General features: G+C 41.5%; 1 protein-coding gene across 1 annotated transcript in view; it reads left to right on the forward strand.

The window, feature by feature from the left end:
- The window catches only part of LOC308297155 (tumor necrosis factor receptor superfamily member 11B-like), a gene marked incomplete at both ends in the record, with an annotated part of 43,918 nt that extends 20,775 nt beyond the window's left edge, over positions 1 to 23,143 (forward strand). The window contains 4 exons of the mRNA XM_080740571.1: positions 10,245 to 10,454; positions 19,016 to 19,240; positions 20,686 to 20,780; positions 22,892 to 23,143. Of these exons, the coding sequence (XP_080596697.1) occupies positions 10,245 to 10,454; positions 19,016 to 19,240; positions 20,686 to 20,780; positions 22,892 to 23,143 (782 nt within the window). The remainder of the gene's footprint in view (positions 1 to 10,244; positions 10,455 to 19,015; positions 19,241 to 20,685; positions 20,781 to 22,891) is intronic.
- Between the last annotated feature and the right edge of the window lie 1,033 nt (positions 23,144 to 24,176).

Consider the following 24,176-nt stretch of genomic DNA (forward strand, 5'->3'; position numbering starts at 1 on the left):
GTAACAAAGTACATTTACTTGAGTGCTTTTTTTTGGTTTGTTGGTATTTGTACTTTATTGGATTATTAGCCGATCTACAAGCTCACAATGCGTCTTCACATGCGCTTGTAGATCTTTGAAAGCGTGTGAAATTGGACGTTCTGCATACTGAGTACTTTCTACTTTTGGCACTTTGAGTACATTTTGATACCAATACTTTTGTATTTTTACTCAAGTGAATTCTGAATTCCAGACTTTTACTTGTAACAGAGTATTTCTACATTGCCGTATTGATGCTTTTGAGTACTTTTTCCACCTGGTCAGGCTGCACCACTGTCTGTAATGTGAGGCACATTACGTCACTGTCGGTCAGAAACCTCGTATCTCCAAAATCCAAATTTGTATGTTCTTTCGTAAAGTAAAGGCCTGCTTCATCATACTGTACAAGACTGTCGCACAGAACTAGTGTGCATGTAGATCAGCTATTTTCACCATTTTAAATCGTTTTAAAAATAACACAAAAAAGGTTTTGGACATGCAAGGTTTCCAGTTCCACCCGACAACGACGATTAGCACAATGCACAAGCACATGTCATAGAGTTATGAGTGGAAGGAAGGAAGGAACGAACAGTGATGACGCTGGGACTCGTGTGTACAGAAGTGATTGTGGAAATACTAGGTCATCTACAGACTGCTGGCTACTAGACAGAGTTAAAACAACAATGACATGGTGTTTTCCATGGATTCCCTTTACCCCTGGCTCATCGCTGAATACAGTTAGCCTTTTATTGTTTTTATACTGGATACCTTAGCCTGGTAAACCATCACGGTTGCGTGAATTCACACATACCGGTACACATGATAATGTGAATTCACACAGACACAGGATAATGTGAATCCGGGGGACCGGAGATGGTTTTCCAGGATACTGGTGTGCAAAAGGCAAATTTCCATTTTATGTTAAATTGAATGGACACTAACGTTTTCTTCATCTTTATGTTTAATTAACTAAGCTTTGAACAGCTTTTTAGTTTGTGTGAATTATCACGGATTGTCAGTTTGTATAATTACGCGCAAAAATTTGAAAATGGCATGAATATTATTTGGTCTTGCAGATATGGTTACATAATCTTCATTGGTTAATCTAGATGTACTATTCAGTAGTAACTAGTAATAGTACCTTTGTGATTCTGATTAGCCTAAAATCTGTCTGTTTGACAGAGTATTAAGTTAGGATGTATAAAACATGTAGCTCGCTGGCCACCTTCAAAACTGCCCTGAAAATTCACCTTTCAGGAGTCCAGAGGCAGAGGTAGTCATCACTTCTCCCATAGACAGGCGAGAAGTAATCATCCCCCCTTATCTTACCCCCACCCACACCTTTTCGCCCCTACTCCGCAAGGTGTTTTGTATTTGCGATTATGTTGAATGTTTTTTGTTGCTATTTTATATGTTGAAGAATTGAATTCCAAGGACCTCCAACGGAAACAAGACCGCAAGGGCTTTTTTTTGGGTGTTCCTTTTAGGCAGGGTGTTTAATTGTACTTGTGCTGTACTAAATTTTTGTTTATAAAATATTCAATTAATGAAAAACGGAGGGCATAGGACACATATTTGTAATATTTCAACTCTGTTGAATTAATCATGAATCCAACAGATAAGCTTACATCAGTGAAATTTCAGTTGCAGAATGTTGTATTGCATTGCTTTCAGCAAAGAAAGAGGCTTGAGCAACCGAAGTCGCAGAGCCGAATAAAACATTTTCCAAGAACACCTCGGCCTGAGACAGTGGCTCTCTCAGGAGGGCTCATCAATTGTGTCTTTATGCTTTCATCAAGTCACTGGACTATATCGTCACTGTTGGGCAGAAACCTCGTATCTCCAAGTTTCAAATTTGTATGTTTTTCCGTAAAGTAAAGCCCTGGTTCATCACACAAGACTATTGCACAAAACAAGTGAAAATAGCTGATCTACAAGCACACAAGTTGTGTGTTTGTAGTTCGGCTATTTTCACTAGTTTAGATCATTTTTAAAACGATAAATACAAAACAAACGGTTTTTGACATACAAGGTTTCCACCCGACAACGACAATATTCTACATAGTCCTTGCTCGACTCATGAACCTATCGTTAATGACAATCTAACACAGGGGAATGAGGCATTTCCCTCTCCTTTGTTAGAGCTCGGGGTCGCCTACAGTGCTGCCACCATGTGGGATTCAGGGCTTCCCTCACGCAAATGAAGACGACACGGCGTGGCGTTTTCTAAGAATGGACCCGGTCAACACTGTCATATTCCATATAGGAATTAATAGAAAACCCACACTGCACACATTGTGACCTCCAGTGTCCAACTTCTGCGGCTACTGCAAACATCACACAGCATTTTCCAGGAATTCGTCGTCCACGTGGTTTGAAGGTCTAACCCCCCATGTGCACTCTCAAAACGACTCCAAACATCAGACATTTTTCCATGAATTCCTCAATGACCTGGTTCTTCTAAGGTCTGACCTGAGCTGGATGAAGTTAGACGAGGCACTATTTTCTGGGGATTCCCCTTTCCCGGAGCTGATGCTTGTATTATGTAATCAGTGGTGGAAAAAGGACTACATTTTTTTACTCAAGTAAAAGTATCAATGCGGCAGTATAGAAATTCTCTGTTAGGGTGCCCTCACACCAAAGTACCTATGAGAGTGGAATCCGCGTTCCGCCAATGCATTTCAATGAGAGTGAAGCGGTTTCATGCCAGCAGAGGATTTCTGCAAAAAACACTCTCATTTAAAGGCATTGGCGGAACGCGGATTCCACTCTCATAGGTATTTTGGTGTGAGGGCACCCTTACAAGTAAAAGTCCGGAAAACAAAATGTACCGGAATATAAGTATGAAAGTGTTGCCATCAAAATATACAGTACTTAAAGTACCAAAACTAAAAGTACAACATGTTTGAAAATAATATATCTATTTTCAAATAGCCTATGAAGTGCTTAATGTGTGTTTTTGTAATATTATAATTTATAAAAAGTAACTAGTACCTAAAGTTTAAAAAGAATTCTCATGGAGTAAAAGGATAGTATTTGGATCCGAGATGTAGCGGAGTAGAAGTAAAAGGAGTACTTAGTTACTTTACACCGCTGTATGTAATGTTCCTGAGCTGTGGTCTTGAGTTCTGGGACCACAGAATGTTAGATAGCCCTATATAGATGGTTCAGCGTTGTACCACCACATATCTTACTATTCTTATGCTTCTCTTGGTCTCTCTCTCTCTCTCTCTCTCTCTCTCTCTCTCTCTCTCTCTCTCTCTCTCTCTCTCTCTCTTCACCCGCACTGTTGTGTGTGTTTACACAGACAAATAAGACAAGTAAAGCTAGATCAGTTTAAATTGTTATACAAGAAGGTTTTGTGTGTGTTTTGGGGCTTTTGGTAAATCCCATACCATCCATTTTAAATACCATGGCAAGCAACAGCCTTCAGTCAGTAAAAACAAACTGAGTTAATTGAGCAAACTGCAGAGCAAAAACTATGATGTTGTTAACAAAATAATAGCAAAAATGCCAACATTTTCAAATCAGCCTCATGGTGGCGCATTCCCTAGAGGCCAAGGAAAAACCTTTTACCTGCATTTTTCATATCTGCCTTTTATAGCGCCACCAGGAGGCCGATTTATGTAAAACTTTTTTTTTATATTACCCCTTCAGATTTTATCCCAAAATCACGCAAATGAGTCTACAGTATCTTTATATTCATGTAATCAAGACGGACCGGTCTGATATGTCATATTCCATCTTAATTGGTTATATTGTCTTCCAAAGTTTGCAGGATCGATCCATTTTGAACAAAATTACTCAAATCATGAACGCAGCTTGTGATTTCCGAGAAATTCTGCACACACATTCCGACTAGGCCAAGGAACAAATGCCATCCTTTTCACATTGGCCTGTTATTGCGCCACCAGGAGGCCACAATAACATACCTGACCAGAGCACTGTTTCTAGTTCTCTCTGTTTTAGACCGCTTGGCCTAGAGCCATGTCATACTTATGACAATAACAGGAACACAACTACTGTGGTGCTGATCTGCAGACAACTTGGATACAGTAGGTATCAAATTCATGTCCTCAACCCAGACCTGTGGCCAGCCTAATCAGCGCTCTCTGCCAGCTCTCTCGAATGCGCCTCTCTCCACTCGTGCATACGCGTTTTTTGCGGGTTTTGGGGTGTTTTTAGTCGGTTTTGGGTCGGTTTGGGTGGCTCATTAACTGTCGGCGGCGCCCCCCCCCCCTTGAGATTGCGCTCTAGGCGGGCGCTTATATACCGCTTATACCTAGCCACGGCACTGCCTCAACCACTCAGAGAGACAGTGTGACAGGGATCGGAAACTTCTTCAAATCAAGGGAATAAACAATGTCAGTCTCCTGAATATGTTTTGGACAACTTTTATTCCAACTTTGAAAAACATGCCTTTTCTGGAAAAATCTCTTCTTCGAAAATGTCTCAGGCAGGAATGTTTTAGGAATATAGTCAGGAAGGATCTCTGGCCCGTATTTGTTTGTTCATATTGTGCTGACCAGCTTAGTGGTGACCTTTAACATATTTTCCAGATGTCACTAGACTGTAACCACCATCATTAATAAGAAAAAACTTTTAGGTAATTGTTAAAAACAAAGAAAAAACTTGTTTAGTCAACTGTGGATGGAAAACTTGATCCATTGCGATTTGCTTGCTGGTCAGTGAGAGGTGTGGAGGACGCAAAGCTTTTTTATACTTAATAACCTATACAAACACTAAAAGGCAAGTGCATGCTAGACTTTTGTTTCCAGACTTTTCATTGGCATTCAACACGATGCAGCTGCATCTTTTAATGGGAAGGCTGCTATGTGGCTTTAATTTTCCTCGCCAGCTTGCACTGTGTGGATGTTGGAGTTCTTGACAGAGAGCAGACTAGAGGCCCCTGTTTGTCAGAGCTTTTACCTACAGTATGTCAAAAGGCTCGCCACAAGGGTGCGTCCTTTTGCCCTTACTCTACAGTATGTACACTGACTGACGCACTGACACTGTCTGTGGCAAAGATTTCGACTTGTCTTCTTTTTTTCCACGCCATTATGATGTTCTTATTTTGATCATAAGACTCAGTTACTGAATGTCAAGTCTCCAGGAATATGCATGACACTTATTTACTACGACACTATGGCACATTAGGAGTCCAACTAGTACTAGTGGTTCTCAAATGTTTTATTTGCAAGGACCCCCTTAACTCTGAGAGTGTACATTTGAACACTCTCAGAGTTACAGACCTGTTATGGTCATTCAGGGCTAGCTCTTTGTGTTTCTGGTAATTTTATTGTCCACTCATTTTGTATGTCCGTGGCAAAAATTTAATTTTGACAAAGATTTCCACCACAAGCCAGCATGGCGATGACCCCAGGTCTTTGTCACATGAACCATGGGGTTATTAATTGTACTTAACGGAATATGTATCGAGTGCAGAAATAGTCTCTTCACTCAGATAAACAAGGAGATCATTGGAGTGAAATACAAGATGCCTGAATTATGTCTGCAACCAACACATCTTCTGGTTTTGATTGTTTGTTTGTTTGATTGATTGATTGATTGATTGGTTGTTTATGGACATTTTTATAAACAAAATGTGCATACACACAAACATTTATTTGTACATATCTGTCAAAAAGATAAAACACAAAAAAGCTTGAGCTTTGTGTTCCTGTAACAGTAAGCATCAGGCATTATGTCTTTAAGTGAAACATTTATTATGCCATCAAAGCACCATTCATCATTCATCCCCTCTGCATAACAACTCTTAAATGCTCCCTTGTTCATTCTTTTTCTTTCTTTCTTTCTTTCTTTCTTTCTTTCTTTCTTTCTTTCTTTCTTTCTTTCTTTCTTAGTGGCTAGTGTATTTGATGCTCAAGTAAGGATGTAATTGGCATTGGAATTAGTACAGTTGCTTGCATTTTAATTGAACTATCAAAACAAAAGCTGGAATTAATTTGGAGAGTTGAATGATGCAGTCTACCCTGATGTTGTCAAGGGAAACAATTTGGCTGAGAAAACAATTCAAGAAATTAATCAATAACTACAACACAAGTCTGTTAGTTTTATTGTAGGCCTACAGCATTTAGACCCAGCATACATGAACTCTAACATAACAAATAAAACATTGGAACAAGTCTAGTTCTAACAGCAAGGTGCATAGGCCTATACGTATGTTGACTGGCTGAGGTTCTGAGAAATTGTAGTACAATAAGTGCTGAAATGGTTTCAAGCAAATACCTTGTCAGTTGATATTTTAGGACATTTCCTCTTACCTGCATGCACATTCTTGCATTACGGTAATAGATACAGTAATTTTGACATTTTACTGTAAAAATCTGACAAAAACAGGTGTCATAGATAGCATGGAACCATATCAAAGGTTAAATCATATTTAAGCAGTACCACTGAGCCGCCTACACATTCTCACTTCTACCCTATAAAGATTAAAATCAGGATGTGGTTATGGCACGCACTCTACTGCACTGACTGTCATCCACAGACAAGGCCTAGAAAGATCTTACATTATACCATTGATTCCTAGTGCCCAATCTCAAGTCACCTTTATTTTGCAAATGGGTCAGTGACGTGACGCCCCAAAAAATGTGTTTTTAAAAAAACTTTAAATTGCAGGCATAAAAGTTATTTACTTTTGTTCTACTCACTCTCAACCTTATGGAAATACATTTTGTTTTTAGATATTTTATTGGAATCAGACTTTATTCAGCAGTTTGTTGTACTTGTGCCTAAAATCGTCATATGGTGTGACATGAAAATAATTGTTCATAAAATGAAAATGGAGTACATCTTTCTTAAGTTACTCACTTTATCAAAGTCCTTTATCATAACTAACCAGTGATCCACTATAGTTTTTTGAAAATTAATTATATCTGTATATTTTTTTCATAATCGACACTCTGTGTGAGGCCCATGTTCATGATCTTACAACATATTTTAAATTTATTCTGTCAAAACTTTCTCTAAAATTACACAAATATTTGTGACTCTTCCTGATAATATTCTCTATGTAATCCATAAACATGTTTTTGGTTTAATCATTAATAAAGGTATGATTTCTCACTATTTGGAATGTCACACCAAATGATTTAGTGTCACACCGTATGATCATATCTTCATGTGTCAAAGCAAACTGTGTTTTAACCTACCTATTAGTGAGTACTGAACTTTACTGATTGATTAAACAATTACCCAGGATAACATGGCCTTAATATTTCTGAACAGGATATTATTGTAGGGCTTTAACATGGGATAAGAAAGAATTGTAGTAGTAGATGGACGATGAGGATGTGCACAGGAATGCTACGCACACCTAAGTCTTCTGCCGGCCCACGGCAGAAGGATCCTAAAGGGACAATAAGGCGCATAGCCACACTTGGAGCCAAGGCATTGAAGGCAACATTTTATTAACACCAATTAGTGGAAACAGAACTCAGCATTCAGGTAAATTGCTTTTTTCCGAAGTCTCCTGAACTTGAACACAGCATTTTGTGTTGAACAAATGTAATTAGGAATCATGACATTACACCACATCTCCACTAGCTAAAGAGTGCTGGGTTGCGCAACTCCGAAAATAGCTGATCTACAAGCTCTCGCAGCACAACGTGTTGAGAGCTTGTAGATCAGCTATTTTCGCTAGTTTTGTCTCGGGTCCTACCTTAACACTGTCCACTGTCCAGTCCAGTGAGTGAAAGTACAAAAGTATTAGATCAGATTAGATTATACATTTAGACTGTATTGTACATCAGCCAGTCGTATTTGGTGAGGGTAGCAAACCGGCTGCCTTGTTGCGGTTCTGCAATGCCACAGACAACCTCCTGCTCTTCGTAGAAAATGCAGTCTCGCCCCTTTGGCTCCTCTCTCCTTGCTGGGTCATTGTTTAGTTTCTCCCTGTACTTTCTCGTTCTCTCAGCACTTGTCATTTTCCAGCTGACAAAAGAAAATGGAATGTATAGTTTAAGACAAAGAGAAAATATTGTTTAGATTGAAACAATATGTTAAGGTTTCTGTGAAGGGGTTTCTGCTCTGTCTGATGAATTTGAAGTATCACTGAATGAAGCTAAATTACATTTTATGTAAAAATGTTTAAAACAAATGTTTAAATGTACAAAAGAAACATGGAACTTTGTTATTTGTTGTTATATCTGTAGTTAAATACAGTATAAATCATATGGTGTGACAGTCAAGTCATATGGTGTGACAAGCAGACATGTCACACCATATGATTAAGTGTCACACCATATTACTGTTTTCTCCATTTAGGTTTACCTTGAGGCTACTATGTACACATTAGCATGCTAACAGCATGCTAGCTATAACAAAGCAGCCTAGATCTACATGGAAATATGACCAAAACTTCAAATAACTTAAGCTTTTTTTAAAGAAAAGGTGTCACACCAAAAGACATCCAGAATGGTGAGTTTGTCAACGTTTCAACAAGATGGCATTTCATGAAAATGTTAAAATCATAACTCACCTCAGACACCTGTCTTGCAGTTGTGCTGGGAGTGCTGAATAGCCTTACAGAAGAAGGACCTCTCTAGCCAATAGGTGTCCAAATAATTGCCTGTTTAATTTTTCCAAACTAGTGTCACACCAAATGATTTTGGGTTGGGGGACAAAATGTTTTTGATCAGAAATGACTGAAAACATTATGCTTTGACTTTGAAAAGATATAGGCTCAAAATAGACATTTTTTTTTAGCCTAAATTCATTTTCAAATGATTTTTAGCAATTCTTTTTCTTAGTTTTATTCAAGTTCCCACTTTGAGAAACAAGGTCAGGACAGTCACACCATATGAGTTTTGCCATGTTTGGTTGAAGATTCTGAAGAAATGAGGAATGAAATGTTTTAATCTTGAGTAAGTTCACATAAAGCTTAATGTCCTGCACAATATTCAGAAGGTTTTTGACGAATATATTTTTTATTTATACATGTTTGACACCGAGGACAGCGAAAACGTTACGTCACGTCACCCACCCAAATACATTTTATTTATATAACAATCAACGGATACACTGCATACAATGTAATTAGATTTTAGTCAGTTATTATATTGAGATATACAAACTACTTTGTTGTGCTCCCCGAAGGAAGACCAATTCTGAATTTGCAGACCCCACCACGATCTTTACTCTAATGCCACCCTCAGGTCACTTGCACAAAGTTATCTCATTATCTAATGGACAGATTCATGCACTTTATGTGCTGAGCTTTATAAGTTCTCAGCAAAGACATCTCACTGTACATTTAAACCATTAGCCCTCATTCAAGGATGTGTGCACGTGCCTTACACCTTGCACACTAGATAAGAATACGAATAATAGAATATTGGACCTTGCATAGCAGTGGAATAAGCTCACAGTATACAGACAAACATACTTGTGGAAGAGGCTCACAGTATACAGACAGACATAGGCCTACTTGTGAAAGAGGCTCACAGTATACAGACAGACATGAAGACGGAACTGTTTTCATGACGCATTTTACTACTGTGAACTGAGCTGTCATTTTACTTTTGTCATATTATTTCTAGTTTCTAAAGAAAACTAGAAAGCTGTGTGTCACGGAAGAAGTTGGTTTTCCACTCACAGCGGTACGCTGAATATGTGACTCATTGTTCAGGTTTTGTCAAACGAGAGAGTACTGATATTGCTCGCCATATGCTTGATACGGATCCGCTTGCGTTGGTGTTTTTCTTTGCGATGTTGTGAATCAAGGTTGAGTATAAAGACTGAGTGGGCACATGCGGCGATGTGAATAGTATTGTCGTACTGTATTGTATCAGTTTCAGAATGATCTGATATACAGTATGCCTCGTGTCTACTAGGCAAGTTGAAACCACAAGTTCCCGATTTTTGCATAATCAACTATTACGGTGCATATGAATGTAGTTGTAAACGATAATATTGGCCATATAAATGAAGAGAAGAGAAACCTAAATAAGATGAGCAAATCTTCTGTTAGCTGCTGTTCTGAACCAGAATGTTCCCTTTGTTATAACGAACCAAAGTGTTTTTATTGGGAAATCAAAAATCTTCTTTTTTAGACCTTCATCAGGCTATCTTTATATTACATAAAATCTTTATATTACATAAAGATAGCCTGATGAAGGTCTAAAATACCCAAACTTTTGTCGGTGTGCAAGAGACTTTCTTTTCATTTGTAGTTCTAAAATCATGACGCCATTCTCTTCCAGGCACGCCAGAGAGCGACACGGTGTGTGAACGTTGTCAGCCCGGTCATTTCTCCAGCGGTGGGTCCTCCACAGAGCCATGCTCGCCCCATAGGAACTGCACCTCTCTGGGCCTAAAGACCCTGAAACAGGGCACCGCCTCAGCGGACAGTCTCTGTGCCAGTCAGGGCAAAGTGTCAGAGTGCTCTCATCACTACACGCCGTGCCACAATGGTAAGACAACAATATTGGCTGTATCACCTACATCAGGGGTTCCCACACTTTTTTGTCTCAGGGCACCCCATGAATATTTTTCTACTCCGAGGCTACATTATAATTTTCACTCCCAGCACCTTATATTTATAGCATATCATCGTTGTCGGGTGGAAACCTGGTATGTCCAAAATGATTTGTTTTGTATTTATCATCTATAAAATGTACTAAACTAGTGAAAACAGCAGATCTACAAGCACACAACGCCTCGCATCGCGAGGCGTTGTGTGCTTGTAGATCGGCTATTTTCACTAGTTTTGTGCGACAGAGGTTTCTGCCTGACAGTAATGATATTTTAGTGATTATGTTGCAAGGAAAACGTTGAGATAATAGCCATTTCGGTTAGAACCGACTGAAAATAACTTTGTACTTCAAGTTTAAAATGATACTAAATATTTTTTCAAGTGTCCAAATACATTCCAAATATTATCGAATGATCTCGTGGCACCCCTGGACTGCCGTCGTGGCACCCCAGGGTGCCCCGTCACCCACTTTGAAAACCCCTGACCTACATATTCCACAAGCAGTTGCTGACAATTTTACTCCTGTCAATACTGCAATGCTCCTCCACCTGAAGAGACTTGTTTTTTTTTGCGACCATAGGTCGCATTTACAATGAAAACCTGCAGCTCATGTGCATCAGTCAGTCACGCCTCATGTCACACTCTATATATGGCCAAGACAGAATTAATTTGTGACTCGGGTCACGGCAACCAGACTTGCAAATTAATTCTGTCCTTGTCCCTTTTATGCCCATATATGGAGATCCCTGATGTCATCAATATTAAGACCATATCTGGGAATGCACCTATATAGACATCGTGTCAGTCTCTCTCATATTTTTCTAGTCTTAGGGCGTCTTACTGGTAGCACTGTATTGTACTGTTTATGCAGGATACATTCAGCATGTATAGATTCCCCCAATGGGCACGTTACTGTACTGTAATACAGTTCACTGACCATAGACAGCACCTCTTAGAAGTGGAGTATTCAGTACATGCATTGCATTATGTACGACTCACGAGTGTGAGTAACATCATGCATGCGCAGTTGCGCACACACACACACACACACACACACACACACACACACACACACACACACACACACACACACACACACACACACACACACACACACACACACACACACACACACAAAACCGTGTGCTCCAGCCAAAGCTCGACTGTCAACAACCAGACATGTGGCCATTTTTCTGTCACCAAAGACAGGGAATTTCCTCGGTTACATTCTTTGTTCGGATTCCGTTCTTTTTCAGATTCTTTCATGTCTGCGAAGGAAAATGAGAGTGAGGGAGAGAGAACGAGAACGAGAGGGAGAAGACTTAACGGGGTCGAATGGGATGTTTGTGGTACAGCTGTCATAATGGCCCATGATGAATCAATTACATCCTAACTGACATCCTTAAACAACAATTAGACAGAGGAAACTGAGTCAAACTGCACCGAGACACGAGACAGGCAGCTTAGCCTTTGTTACTCAGAATAATTAGGCAGAGATTGACAATTAATTCAAGAGGGGAAGCCTCAAATATGGTCCTGAATTCTTGTAGCCTTACAAATTGGAGTCACTATAGCACTGTGTAGACACACACACAGAATAGACCACACGCACGCGCGCACACACACACACACACACACACACACACACACACACACGCACACACGCACACACAGACGCACGCACGCACGCACGCACGCACGCACCCACACCACCACCACCACCTAGCAGCCTTATGCCTCAGGGTGGGTGATGTTTCCTAACCTTCATTCATAAATTCTCTTCCAGTGGGTCTGCACAACCACAGTCTACGGCGCGTTCTGGGACTGTTTAACAGACTTTGCATTTTTTTTTTTTTACAGTTTCAAACAAAACTGTCAAATTGAAAGCAGTCGGGGATCCTGAGTGAGAGCGTGATCTGGTGAAACCACTGGGATGACAACGTTAATTATAAACACGGCCACACTTGGATTATACTGACATCAGAGAAATAGCGTCATGTTCTTTTCACACTAGGATTGCAGTTGGCACTGTTACTGCGGCACGATATGGCTTTCAGGAAACATTTGTTCATGAATTGTATTATGTCTCTCTGTATGTAGCCACAAAACGACACGTCAATAGCTCTACGAACACTAATATGAAGTCCAATATCATGGTTTGAAAAACAACATTTAAAGAAAGTGAGATGACATGTTGTGGTTTTTAGAGAAGGGTAATTGCATGCTAACAGTCTTTGGTGTCTTTGACTTGTGTTGACAGTGCCCAGCTTCCACCAACCATTTGTCAGCAGTTTCATTAATAAATAGCTCAATTGCCTGACTCAGAGTGTAGCCTAGCATGCTTGTCCAGTTCTCATGCTTGGTGTGGCTGCCGAGAAAAACAAACAAAAAAACAACAACAACAACAACAACAACAATGCTCCATTCCCATTGAAATGCATCAGCAGAATCCACCCTCATAGGTAGAATAGAAGTGCAGTGTGACCGCGCCTTAAAGTACCAAAAGTAAAAGGTACTCATTATGCAGAATGTCCTATTTCACAAGTTCAAAATGTATACACATCAATTGAAACTAGAAATACTCTTCCTACGAAACAGTGTGGGCTCGCATGTAACACCATGTATGGGCACAAAGATCCACCCTTTGGCTGCACCTCATTGGCTAAGGGCCCTCCCTTTGTACTGTCGGTACAAGTTTTGAGGAGAACTTGACTGATATATAAAGAAATAATGAAGATAAATACGTGTACTCGCTTTCAGCAAGCCCACATAGCCAATCTACAAGCTCACAATGCAACACGAAATGTACTGTATAGGGCTGAAGTGGTTAATGTAAGTGCTTAAGTATGTTTTGATAACAAAGTTACTAAATGTGAATAAAATAATAACTAATTAATTGTAGTAGAATAAAATGAATAATATTTGCCTCTCAGATGTAGTGGAGTAAAAACTACTGACAGTTGGAAATACTCCTGTAAAGTAAAAAATGTACTTGACAACACTGCATCTGCTCTTCCTACGATGACATTCTGAGAGCAGAGAACCATAACATCCACGTTATTATTATTCCCATGGAGATGGAACGTTGTTTTGTTGACACCCACATCCATGGCTCTGTTATAGCTCTGCTCAACAAATATGGTTCAGTTCAGTTAAGACCAGGCGGAACCTCCAGAGAGACCACAAAGAGATTTAAATGTGTTTGACATATCGGTGTGAATCAGCCTCGCTGTCTATAGGGAACACTCAGAGAGGAAGTCCTTTATGCATGATGGCCTATAGTTATAAAAGACATGCGCATGCACACACACACACACACACACACACACACACACACACACACACACACACACACACACACACACACACACACACACACACGGATGAATCAATAGCAGATGAGGCTCCATAGAGATAGAAGCGTGTAATCAGTGCTGTTTGGGATCTGGGGACTAAACGCCACCTGTGCTCCACACCAAATAAATGAATCCCACTGAGATGTGATACGAATGATCAGGTTGACATGCATACTGTAATGTGATGAAACTGTACTCCAGTCATATTAGTATCAGAAAACCGGTTCGGATAAACAGCTGTGAGTGAACTTTCAACACCCCACACCCTCTTATTCCGTTCTCCCAAAACGTGAGGTTGCACTGGTAAACAACTTACAGTTCTGTACTGTCCCAGACTGATAGTAACCCAGCAAGCACGGTCAGGACCTGGACCAATCAGTGATGTCTCGATTGGGGCCAGATCAAGTCAAACCATGACTAGTCAGATCTGGCCTAGAATATTACCTGATTTCAACCAACATAAATCTGCCTACGAAAACGGATGTCCTGGATTAATCAAAGAGGGTTCGATCGAGGTGATAAATATCATTACTAGTCAGATACGGTATGTCCCAGAAAATAACCTTATAAGACCAAACAGATGTGAGTTGGGGATGTTCAGTATGAACTTGTTATGGCCCAAGGTATATGATAACAGGAAATAATAGTGGAAAGAAAGGTAGCAGAAAATATCCTGAGGGCTGGGCCTAGCTCCCAGACTAATTAGCTTTTTTTTCCATCTTTCCCGATAAACTTTATTTTTCCGCTCTACTCCCCCCACAGTTTTTTCGGGATGCACTTGGGCCATTTATGTCAAATTGACTGGCTTCATCGGGACTCGTCTGCTTGCATCTTGCTAAGAGATATGTTACTGTTTATATTATTATAGTTTAATTGTGGGCTCGCTGAAAGACGAGACCAGTATGTTGTACCAAGGTCAAGTTTATTCTCTGCCAAAAAAAATACAGACAGTACAAAGGCAGGGCCCTTAGCCAATGAGGAGCAGCGTTCTTGGTGACATCACCACCAACAAGTGCAACCTGATACCGTATAAATAACAACTCGTGGGCGCGAGACCAGTATGTTATATCAGTATGTTATACCAAATCTTTATAGACCAAGGTTAATCTCCTCAAAAACATGACCGACAGTACAAAGGCAGGGCCCTTAGCCAATGAGGAGCGCCCAAGGGGTAGATCTTTGTGCCCATACATGGTGTTCCATGCGAGCCCACACTGTTTCGTAGGAACAGTATTTCTAGGTTTATATTCATTTATTCGTGAACATTTTTTTCAATTGACTTGAATGCAAAAATGCAAAATGTTACTTTCCCCAAATATGGAGATGACTGACATCATAGATGTCTGATGTCATACTGTAGACCACATGAGACTGACACAGTATGTCCATATGGGAATTCCAAGATATGGGCTTAATATTGATGACATCAAGGATCTCCATATATGGGCATAAAAGGTACAAGGACAGAATGGTTAGCATTGCTCAAATAGGGACTGACAGATACAGAAATATCCATATATGGGCATGAAAGGGATTATAGTAAGACGGAATACATTTCTCAGCGGATTCCTTGTGACTTGCGTCAGGGCAAACACACTTGCAATTTCCCAGAATTGCATCTTTATTATTATTATTATTATTATATCTCTCGAATTCTGGTATCATTAAATCTCCTTGAGCTCAATTACTTCTGTACATAATAGTTTGAGTTATGTGTGAAAATTTGGACCTGTGCAAGACAATATTTCCCCGCCACAAAATTGTGTCCCTCAGTAGCGACATTTTCTTTTTTCTTAAAAAAAAATAATAATAAAATGCCAAAGGTCATTTCTGCACCTGTGTGCATGTTGCTGCAAAAAAAAGAAAAAAAAGAAAAAAAGCCAAAGGTCAATTCTGCATCTGTGTGCATGTTGCTGCAGAATTCGGATCTGCACATTTTCTACAGTACATAATATACTTTGTGCGTGTTTTCAGTGGGTCCACGCAGTTTCTGCAGGAACTGCTCTTCTAGTTTAAGTGAACTAAATGTGACCTAGCCTGGCGTTGCTGACTAATTCACATGGCACGCTCAATCTGGGTTCTGCCCTGGTGGCGTAGACAAAACTCCAAGCCGCTCAACAATGTGGTGCCCCCAACCGGAGTGTTTGGCCTTTTCTAACTTATGTGGTGTGGAGACACTGTTGGTGCCTCTTCAGAGTCCCTATACAGACTGAAACCCTTATCACACTGTTTACACACAAAGGGCTTTTCTCCATATCTGTGGACACGCTGCTGTGTCTTTAGATTCCCTAACACACTGAAACCCTTGTCACATTGTTTACACTTGAAGGGTTTTTCTCCACTGTGGACACGCTGGTGTACCTTCAGAGACCCTAACACACTGAAACCCTTGTCACACTGCTTACACACAAAGGGTTTTTCTCCAGTGTGGATACGCTGGTGTGTCTTAAGGCTACCTAACACACTGAAACCCTTGTCACACTGTTTACACACAAAGGGTTTTTCTCCAGTGTGGATACGCTGGTGTGTCTTAAGGCTACCTAACACACTGAAACCATTGCCACACTGTTTACACACAAAGGGCTTTTCTCCAGTGTGGGTACGCTGGTGTGTCTTCAACTTCCCTAACTCCGTGAAACCCTTGTCACACTGTTTGCACACAAATGGTTTTTCTCCACTGTGAACACGCTGGTGTGTCTTCAGATTACTTACCTCATTGAAACCCTTGTCACACTGGTTACACAAAAAGGGTTTTTCCCCAGTGTGGATACGCTGATGTCTCTTCAGGTGACTTGACTGATTGAAACTCTTGTCACACTGTTTACACACAAAGGGTTTTTCTCCAGTGTGGACACGCTGGTGTGTCTTCAGATTACTTAACCTGCTGAAACCCTTGTCACACTGTTTACACAAAAAGGGCTTTTCTCCACTGTGGACACGCTGGTGTGTCTTCACCTTCCCTGGATGATTGAAACCCTTGTCACACTGTTTGCACACAAATGTTTTTTCTCCAGTGTGGGTACGCTGGTGTGTTAACAGGTGACCTAGCTGACTGAAACCCTTGTCACGTTGTTGAGAGTGGAAGGGCTTTCCTTTGGTGTGGACATGGTGGTGTTTCTTCAGAGTCGATACCTCAGTGAAGCTTTTATCACATCTGAGACTTTCTGTCCCGTCTAAGTCATCAAATGTTTCCTTACTTCTCCTGGCAGAGTTGAAGTCCTCGCAAGACCTTGGTTGGTCTGTGTCTCCATGTTTCTGGCTGGATACACAGCTGGTGATTCTTTCCCGGCAGAAAGATGAGGGGAGCTGTCCATTGCTCATTATTTGACAGTAGAGGTTGTTGTGGCTCCTCTTCATGTCTTCATGGAGGAGGATCCAAGACGTGAAGGCGTATGGACAATCAGAACAGGACTTTTTCTACTTCGGCTGTGAATTGGAAGGCGTTTCAATATCCCTTGCAGGCTGGAAAGATTTGGTTTTGATATATTTGATATATCCCTGTCACTCTATTTCTCACCCTCTAGTTGTCTATGTCTATATATCCCTGACTGTCACAGCACTCTTCCTGTTGAAAGCTTCTCTTGGTCGTTTGGTCGTACTCAGTCAGACTAAATGCGATGTTTAAAAAAACGCATCACATCTTATTCAGGTTGACCAGAGCTGTGGTCTGACGTCACGCAACACAAACCTTTGATATCATTCCTAATAACACCGATTTGCACATCTGACAGTTGCAATTAGCAGTTAGCACCACTAAAAAATAAAGCGAGAGGCGAAGATGAATTGGCTACATGCAGAGCAGCCATTTTGGAGAGAAGTTGGTCTCTTCTGGGTTGGGTCTCTTCTCATATAGGTGTTACCATTACAATAATACTAAGTAGAAATGCAATTCTGGGAAATTGCGAGTGTGGTTGCCTATGTAAAGGCTGGATAGCCAAAATGTCATGTTGAAGCTCGACCAATCCTCAAGCTTGCACCCGCGTGGCCAAATTGTCATGTGAATATTGACCAATCCTCCGGCTAGCACCACTCCCTCATTGAACTCAATGGACTTACTCTGACGTCCCCGAGAATGCTGCTTCCTGATTGGCTAAAAGTTGATCTACAAAAGAATAATTGCCTCACTAGAACAATAGCCTACAGCAACCACACTAACTAGAGCTACAGGCCCCCTCACAAGTAGATGCCAATGCTTTTATTCTTTGGGCTCTGACTATTGATGGTAACTGAGAAAGCTAAGTTGACAGGAAACTGGGAAGCTCTTCTGGAGCTGTTCTGGAGAGTGCGGTTGTGATCTGTTTGTAGGTTTCTAAATAACATGATAGGGGCTGCTACTTTCAGTTTCAGGTTATGGTCAGGGATTCCATAGGCACGGTATTTTTGTCAATGTACTTTTGAGGTCTGCTGCCAAAATGATTACCATTTACAATGTAGATAATTTAATTGTATAATGTATAGGTAGGGGGGTCTCATGAGGAGCAGCGTTCTAGGTCACATCATCAAGCTGCCTCACACTACAGAAACAGAATATAGGCTCTATGGACATGATGTAACTATGTCGCAGGGACTTACAACCCTTGATGCTGAGTGCCAAGCAGAGTCTTTGCTATGACCCAGCCAGGGATCCAACCCCGACCACCCCAGTCTCAGGGCGGACATTCTAACCACAAGGCCACTGAGCTGGTCCCGGATTGATGAACTGAGTCTAAACCTGATTTTGAGTACATTGAGACATGACCGCTCCGGTGCAGCTGGGTTGTTCTAGTCTGTTATGAGGAACTATGTGTGGGTGTTCATTATATCGTCGTTGTCGGGTGGAAACCTCGTATCTCCAAGTTTCAAATGTGTATGTTCTTTCGCAAAGTACAGCCCTCCTTCATCAGACAAGGCCGTCGCACAAAAGTAGTGAAAACAGCAGATCTACAAGCACACAACGCCTCGCGGTGCGAGGCGTTGTGTGCTTGTAGATCGGCTGTTTTCACTAGTTTAAATCATTTTCTTAATGATAAATGCAAAACAAACGGATTCGGACAACGACGATATCTTTATGTTTATAAAAACGTGTGTGTGTGTGTGTGTGTGTGTGTGTGTGTGTGTGTGTGTGTGTGTGTGTCTCTCTCTCTCCCTCTCTTCCTGGTCCCAGATGTGACCCTGTGCGAGGAGGCTGTCTTCCAGTCCCTGGCCTCCCTGCACCTGTCCTCTGTGCCCTTGGAGAGGTTGTTGGAGAGCCTGCCGGGGCGGCGCGTGGAGCTCAAGAACCTGGAGAGGCTGAAGAAGGCCTGCACGCCACAGCAGCAGGTCCTCCTGCTGCTCCGGCTGTGGAGGGAGAAGAACAAAGACCAGGACAAGCTCTACGATATCATCCGAGGTAAGCGCCTTATTTCAGATGGGAGGCGGTCGACACACCCTAGTAATTAATTTATTTTCAGTGAGAAAATATTTGGGATTATTTGGGATCTACAAGCTCAATGGACTTGCTTAGCCATTGCTTAGCTTTCTCAACGCGTCACACGTGACGCGTTGTGAGCTTGTAGATCTGCTATTTTCAGAGCGCAACACCAGAGTGCAACCAAACATAAAATTACCTATTTCAGTTCTACTGGATCTCATCTCCACTGGTCCCCCTAACATTTTAGTCTAGTTTTTATTTGTTTGACGAAAGTTTTAGTCACCATAGCTTAGTTTTTGTTTATTTTCGTCAGTGAATAAATGTAGTCGGCAAACATTTTTCGTCATAGTTCTAGCCAACGAAATCAGCCTTGATCCGAGGTCAGGAGGACAGCAGGGGATACAGAATCATTGATCTGACTGTGTGCTGTGATTTTACACGACCATTAAACGCATGCATGTGTTGTTGTGCCATCATCCCCTTCCCGGTTGCGGCCCGCACTGAGTACAAAACACTGATGGCTGGCCTTCAAAGCAGCCAAATGTATGGCACCTCCATGCCTTCAAAGCTTGATCGAACCCTACAACCCCACCCGTTCACTCATATCAGCTGACACAGGGATGCTGACAGACACCTCGCTAAAAACCCCAGGACAACGATCCACTGGTCCTAGACTCTTTGCCCTCCTCGCCCCCAAACTGTGGAATAAACTCCCTGTTGCACCTAGAACGGCAGACTCATTCCCCAGCTTCCGCCGTGGACTGAAGACTCACATCTTCAGACTCCACCTTAGACCATAGCACTTACCGTAGCACTTGCCTACGCTCACTGACCATACATGTATTTTAGGTAGCAATCTTTATTATAACGTTTTTATTGAAAATGCGCTTGGTCTACTTATGTTCTTCTTAGATTACTATTGCTGTGCATTTGATGTATTGATGGATGTTGATGTATTGATTATTACGTTGCTTATTGTAAGTCGCTCTGGATTATGAGTGTTCTGCCAAATGCCTAAATCAGGGGTCTTCAACAGGGGGTCCGGGACCCCTAGGGGGTCCTCAGAGTTACTACAGGGGGTCCTCCAAATCTTCCAATCCTTTTCATATTAACAACTTGAACCCTAGTGTCCATATTCTGAGACCTGTAGCCAAAAATAGCAGATCTACAAGCTCACAACGCCTCGCAGTTTGGTGTAGAGGGGGAAAAGAGCAGACTAAGTACACGGCGAAAGGTCAAAAATGTTTTAGGTTATGATGGCTCAAGTGGTTAAATATCTGAATTGTGCTGTCAAACGGTGAAACTATATGGAATGAATGAAAACAGGTTGTGGGGGTCCCTGCTTCATCTCCCTCTCAACTGAGGGGTCCTTGGCCTGAAAATGTTGAAGACCCCTGGCCTAAATTGTAAATTGTAACTTGTAGGTGTGAACCACTGCGAGAGGAAGGTGTCCCGCTGCGCCGGCCTGAAGAACCTGACCCTGGCGTCATCCTGCAGACCCCAGCGACACGTCCTGCAGGTCAGGCACGTGCACGCATAGACACCAGAGGGGGCTCGAGCCCCAGCCCTTTTATCCGCCTGTAAAAAAGAGCTCTCTCCAGACCATGAATGCCATTTTTACCATGGTGAAAGAGATGCAAACGCCCTCCTTTCCGTACCATATCCGAAAGGCAGCATTCAAGGGAATTGCCTTGTCCAAACGCCTCTTGAACTTGAATGCAGCGTCTCATGTTGAAAGAATTGCCCTCTCTCTGTGTAGAAATCCATTCCGTTACGCCACATCTCCAGTATTGACTTGATAATGCTTATAGTTCGGTGTGGTATCAAGCACCGAAAATAGTTGACCTCCAAGCGCACGGCGCGTTGCAGCGTGACGCGTTGTGAGCTTGGAGTTCTGCTATTTTTTATATTTTCACCTAAAAGCGTCCTTTCAGCTAGGGTTGTTCGATATGGCCAAAAAATAAAATCTCGATTATTTTCTCTGAAATCCCGATTTTCGATTTCGATTTCGATTTTTTGTTAAAAGAATAATACATTGTTTCAACTATTTTGTTTTCATTTAAAAAATGCAAGGAAATGATTTTTTTTTTTCATTATTGTTTCATTTTTTGTTTTTTTTTATATAGCCAAATAGCAAAATGCAATAAAACAATAAGGGTATTAATAATAATAACTTTAGTTGTGCAACAATCACATACAACTTAGCGTCCTTAGTGTTTCATTATCAATAGTGAGTGACAAAACAGCCAAAACAAGCCAGCTCTTGGAGCTCTTGCTGGTGAGGCATTTTGGTAGGCATTTCGCCTACCAAAATGTAATTCCTGGCTACGCCCCTGCCCTGCACCACTCATGCACGGAGATGTTGAGTGATTGTAAACGGAGGCGAAGCGCTTCGCTTCCCGACGCAAAATTAACACAGTGACAGGGACATTAGGAGTAGACTACAGTCAGTAGGTGGGTAACACAGAATTAATAAGCTTCTTTCAAACTACAACAAGTAAGTAAGTTTACCAGCTCAGCAGCGTTTTGTTCTGTTTGCTGCTTGAACCATCGCGAGTGAGCGCAGTGCGGTGATGAACTCTGCTCAGTCTGACGTGCGCTAAACGTGCATCAAAGAAATTACACATCAGATAGAAAGTAGTATTAATTTGGTGTCGGACCTTGTCGTCCTGCTTTAGGAGGACGGGGCTGTGTACTTTTTGCGCGTGCAAGGCTCCAATGAGTAAGAATTTCCCTAATTAAAGTGAAAATCGATTTTACGATTTCCATTTTTTTAAATCTTCCAAAGGAAAAAAAACGGGTTACGATTAAAAATCGATTAATCGAACAACCCTACTTTCAGCCCCTGCTGCCTCTATAACACCCTCACTTAATGCGGCCTACAGGTTAATCGGAATACTGATATATTATTGATTTCAGCCGATACAATTCCAAACTTGCAAACATGACCCACTTGAATTACTTAGTAGCTTAATGACTAGCTTAATGCATATTATAATTTGTCTTTTATATGTCCAATGTATTTGTATTTAAGTTCATAAAGTTAACCTAAGTATAACTAAATGCAATTGATATTAAAACATTTCAAAAATAGAAAAACAATAAATCAGGATTCCAATTCAAAATTTGCAAAAATCACAGATCTACAAGCACAAAATGCGTCACACTGTGACGCGTTTTGAGTCTGTAGATTGGCTATTTTCGTGTGACAGAATGACTCAGTAGGGCATTCATTAACGAAAAAATGACAAAATAAAGAGCTGAGAGGTGTCTGTCTGACAGTATATCTTCACTGTCGGGCAGAAACCTTGTATCTCCAAGTTTCAAATGTGTACGTTTTTTGGTAAAGCAAAGCCCTGCTTCATCATACAAGACCGTCGCACAAAACTAGTGAAAACAGACGATCTACAAGCACACAACGCCTCGATGAGAGGCGTTGTGTGCTTGTAGATCGGCTGTTTTCACTAGTTCAGTATATTTTTTAGATGACACAAAACGAACGGTTTTGGACATACAAGGTTTCCATCCGACAACGACGATATGCAATGTGGCCCTCAGGAGTGAGTGTGGAAATATATAGTGGCCCTCTCCATCATCAAAGTTGCCCACCCCTGCCTCTATAACATTGTCTGCACGTCCCTGCTGCAGGTGCTCCACCTGTGGAAGACGCTCAACTACGACCTGGACCTGGCCAAGGGCCTGTCCCACAGCCTGAGGGTCCTGCGCGGCCAGGAGGGGGCGCCGCGCGCCCTGTTCAAGGCCCTGAAGAAGATCAGCCGCGTCATAGGGACCACCTCCGCGCGCAAGATGTACGAGACCAAGTTCGTCAGCATGCTGCAGGGCGACACGTGCTTCAAGGCTCACAAGCCGCACAACGAATGAGGAGGGCTCGGAGGACACAGAGGTTTCAGACACAAGCACAACGTACAACACACGCACTTGCACGCACGCACACACACACGCACACACACACACAGGGACGTGCTGGCCCCCTGATTCGGAGTTGTAGAGGCCCTCATTGCACACTATAGAGAGAGATCTCTCTCTATTTGTTTTGTATTTATCATTTTAAAAAATATTTAAACTAGTGAAAACAGCCGATCTACAAGCACACAACGCCTCGCGGTGCGAGGCGTTGTGTGCTTGTAGATCTGCTGTTTTCACTACTTTTGTGCGATGGCCTTGTATGATGAAGCAGGGCTTTGCTTTGCGAAAAAATTTACACATTTGAAACTTGGAGATACAAGGTTTCTGCCCGACAGTGACGATTTACTTTGTTGGCCGCCCAGCCCCCAAAATGGAACAAAGGCCGACATTTTATTTTACATTTTTTCCTAATGGCCGGCCTGGACCGGCCGGGAATGAACCGGCCGTTCGGGAGTTGTCCTGCTTTTCCCAATGGCCAGCACGTCCCTGCACACACACACACACACACACACACACACACACACACACACACACACACACACACACACACACACACACACACACACACACACACATACACACACACATACACATACACACACACACACACACACACACACACACACACACACACACACATACACATACACATACACATACGTTCATCTTTTGATAAATGTAACATATTGGGTCCTATTATTGTTTCGGTAATTTTATCGTCTAATCAGGCTTTTCATGAACACCCTGGACAGATATTTTTTTGCTTCATTCAGTATTTCGAGATTTTATGTAAATGTTATCAGGCTCTCCCCGTCCAGGGCTCGTTCCCATACACACCCATTGTAACTTCAAACTCCATTTTAACCATGAAAGATTCATTAAAAATACCCGTTCTCCTAATGTGTGAGCTGGCCGTGTTTTTATATATATATATATATATATATATATATATTTATATATATATAAAAAAAAAAATATATATATATAT

The sequence above is a fragment of the Nannobrachium achirus genome (assembly GCF_963921795.1).
Source record: "Nannobrachium achirus genome assembly, chromosome: 2".
NCBI lineage: Eukaryota > Metazoa > Chordata > Actinopteri > Myctophiformes > Myctophidae > Nannobrachium > Nannobrachium achirus.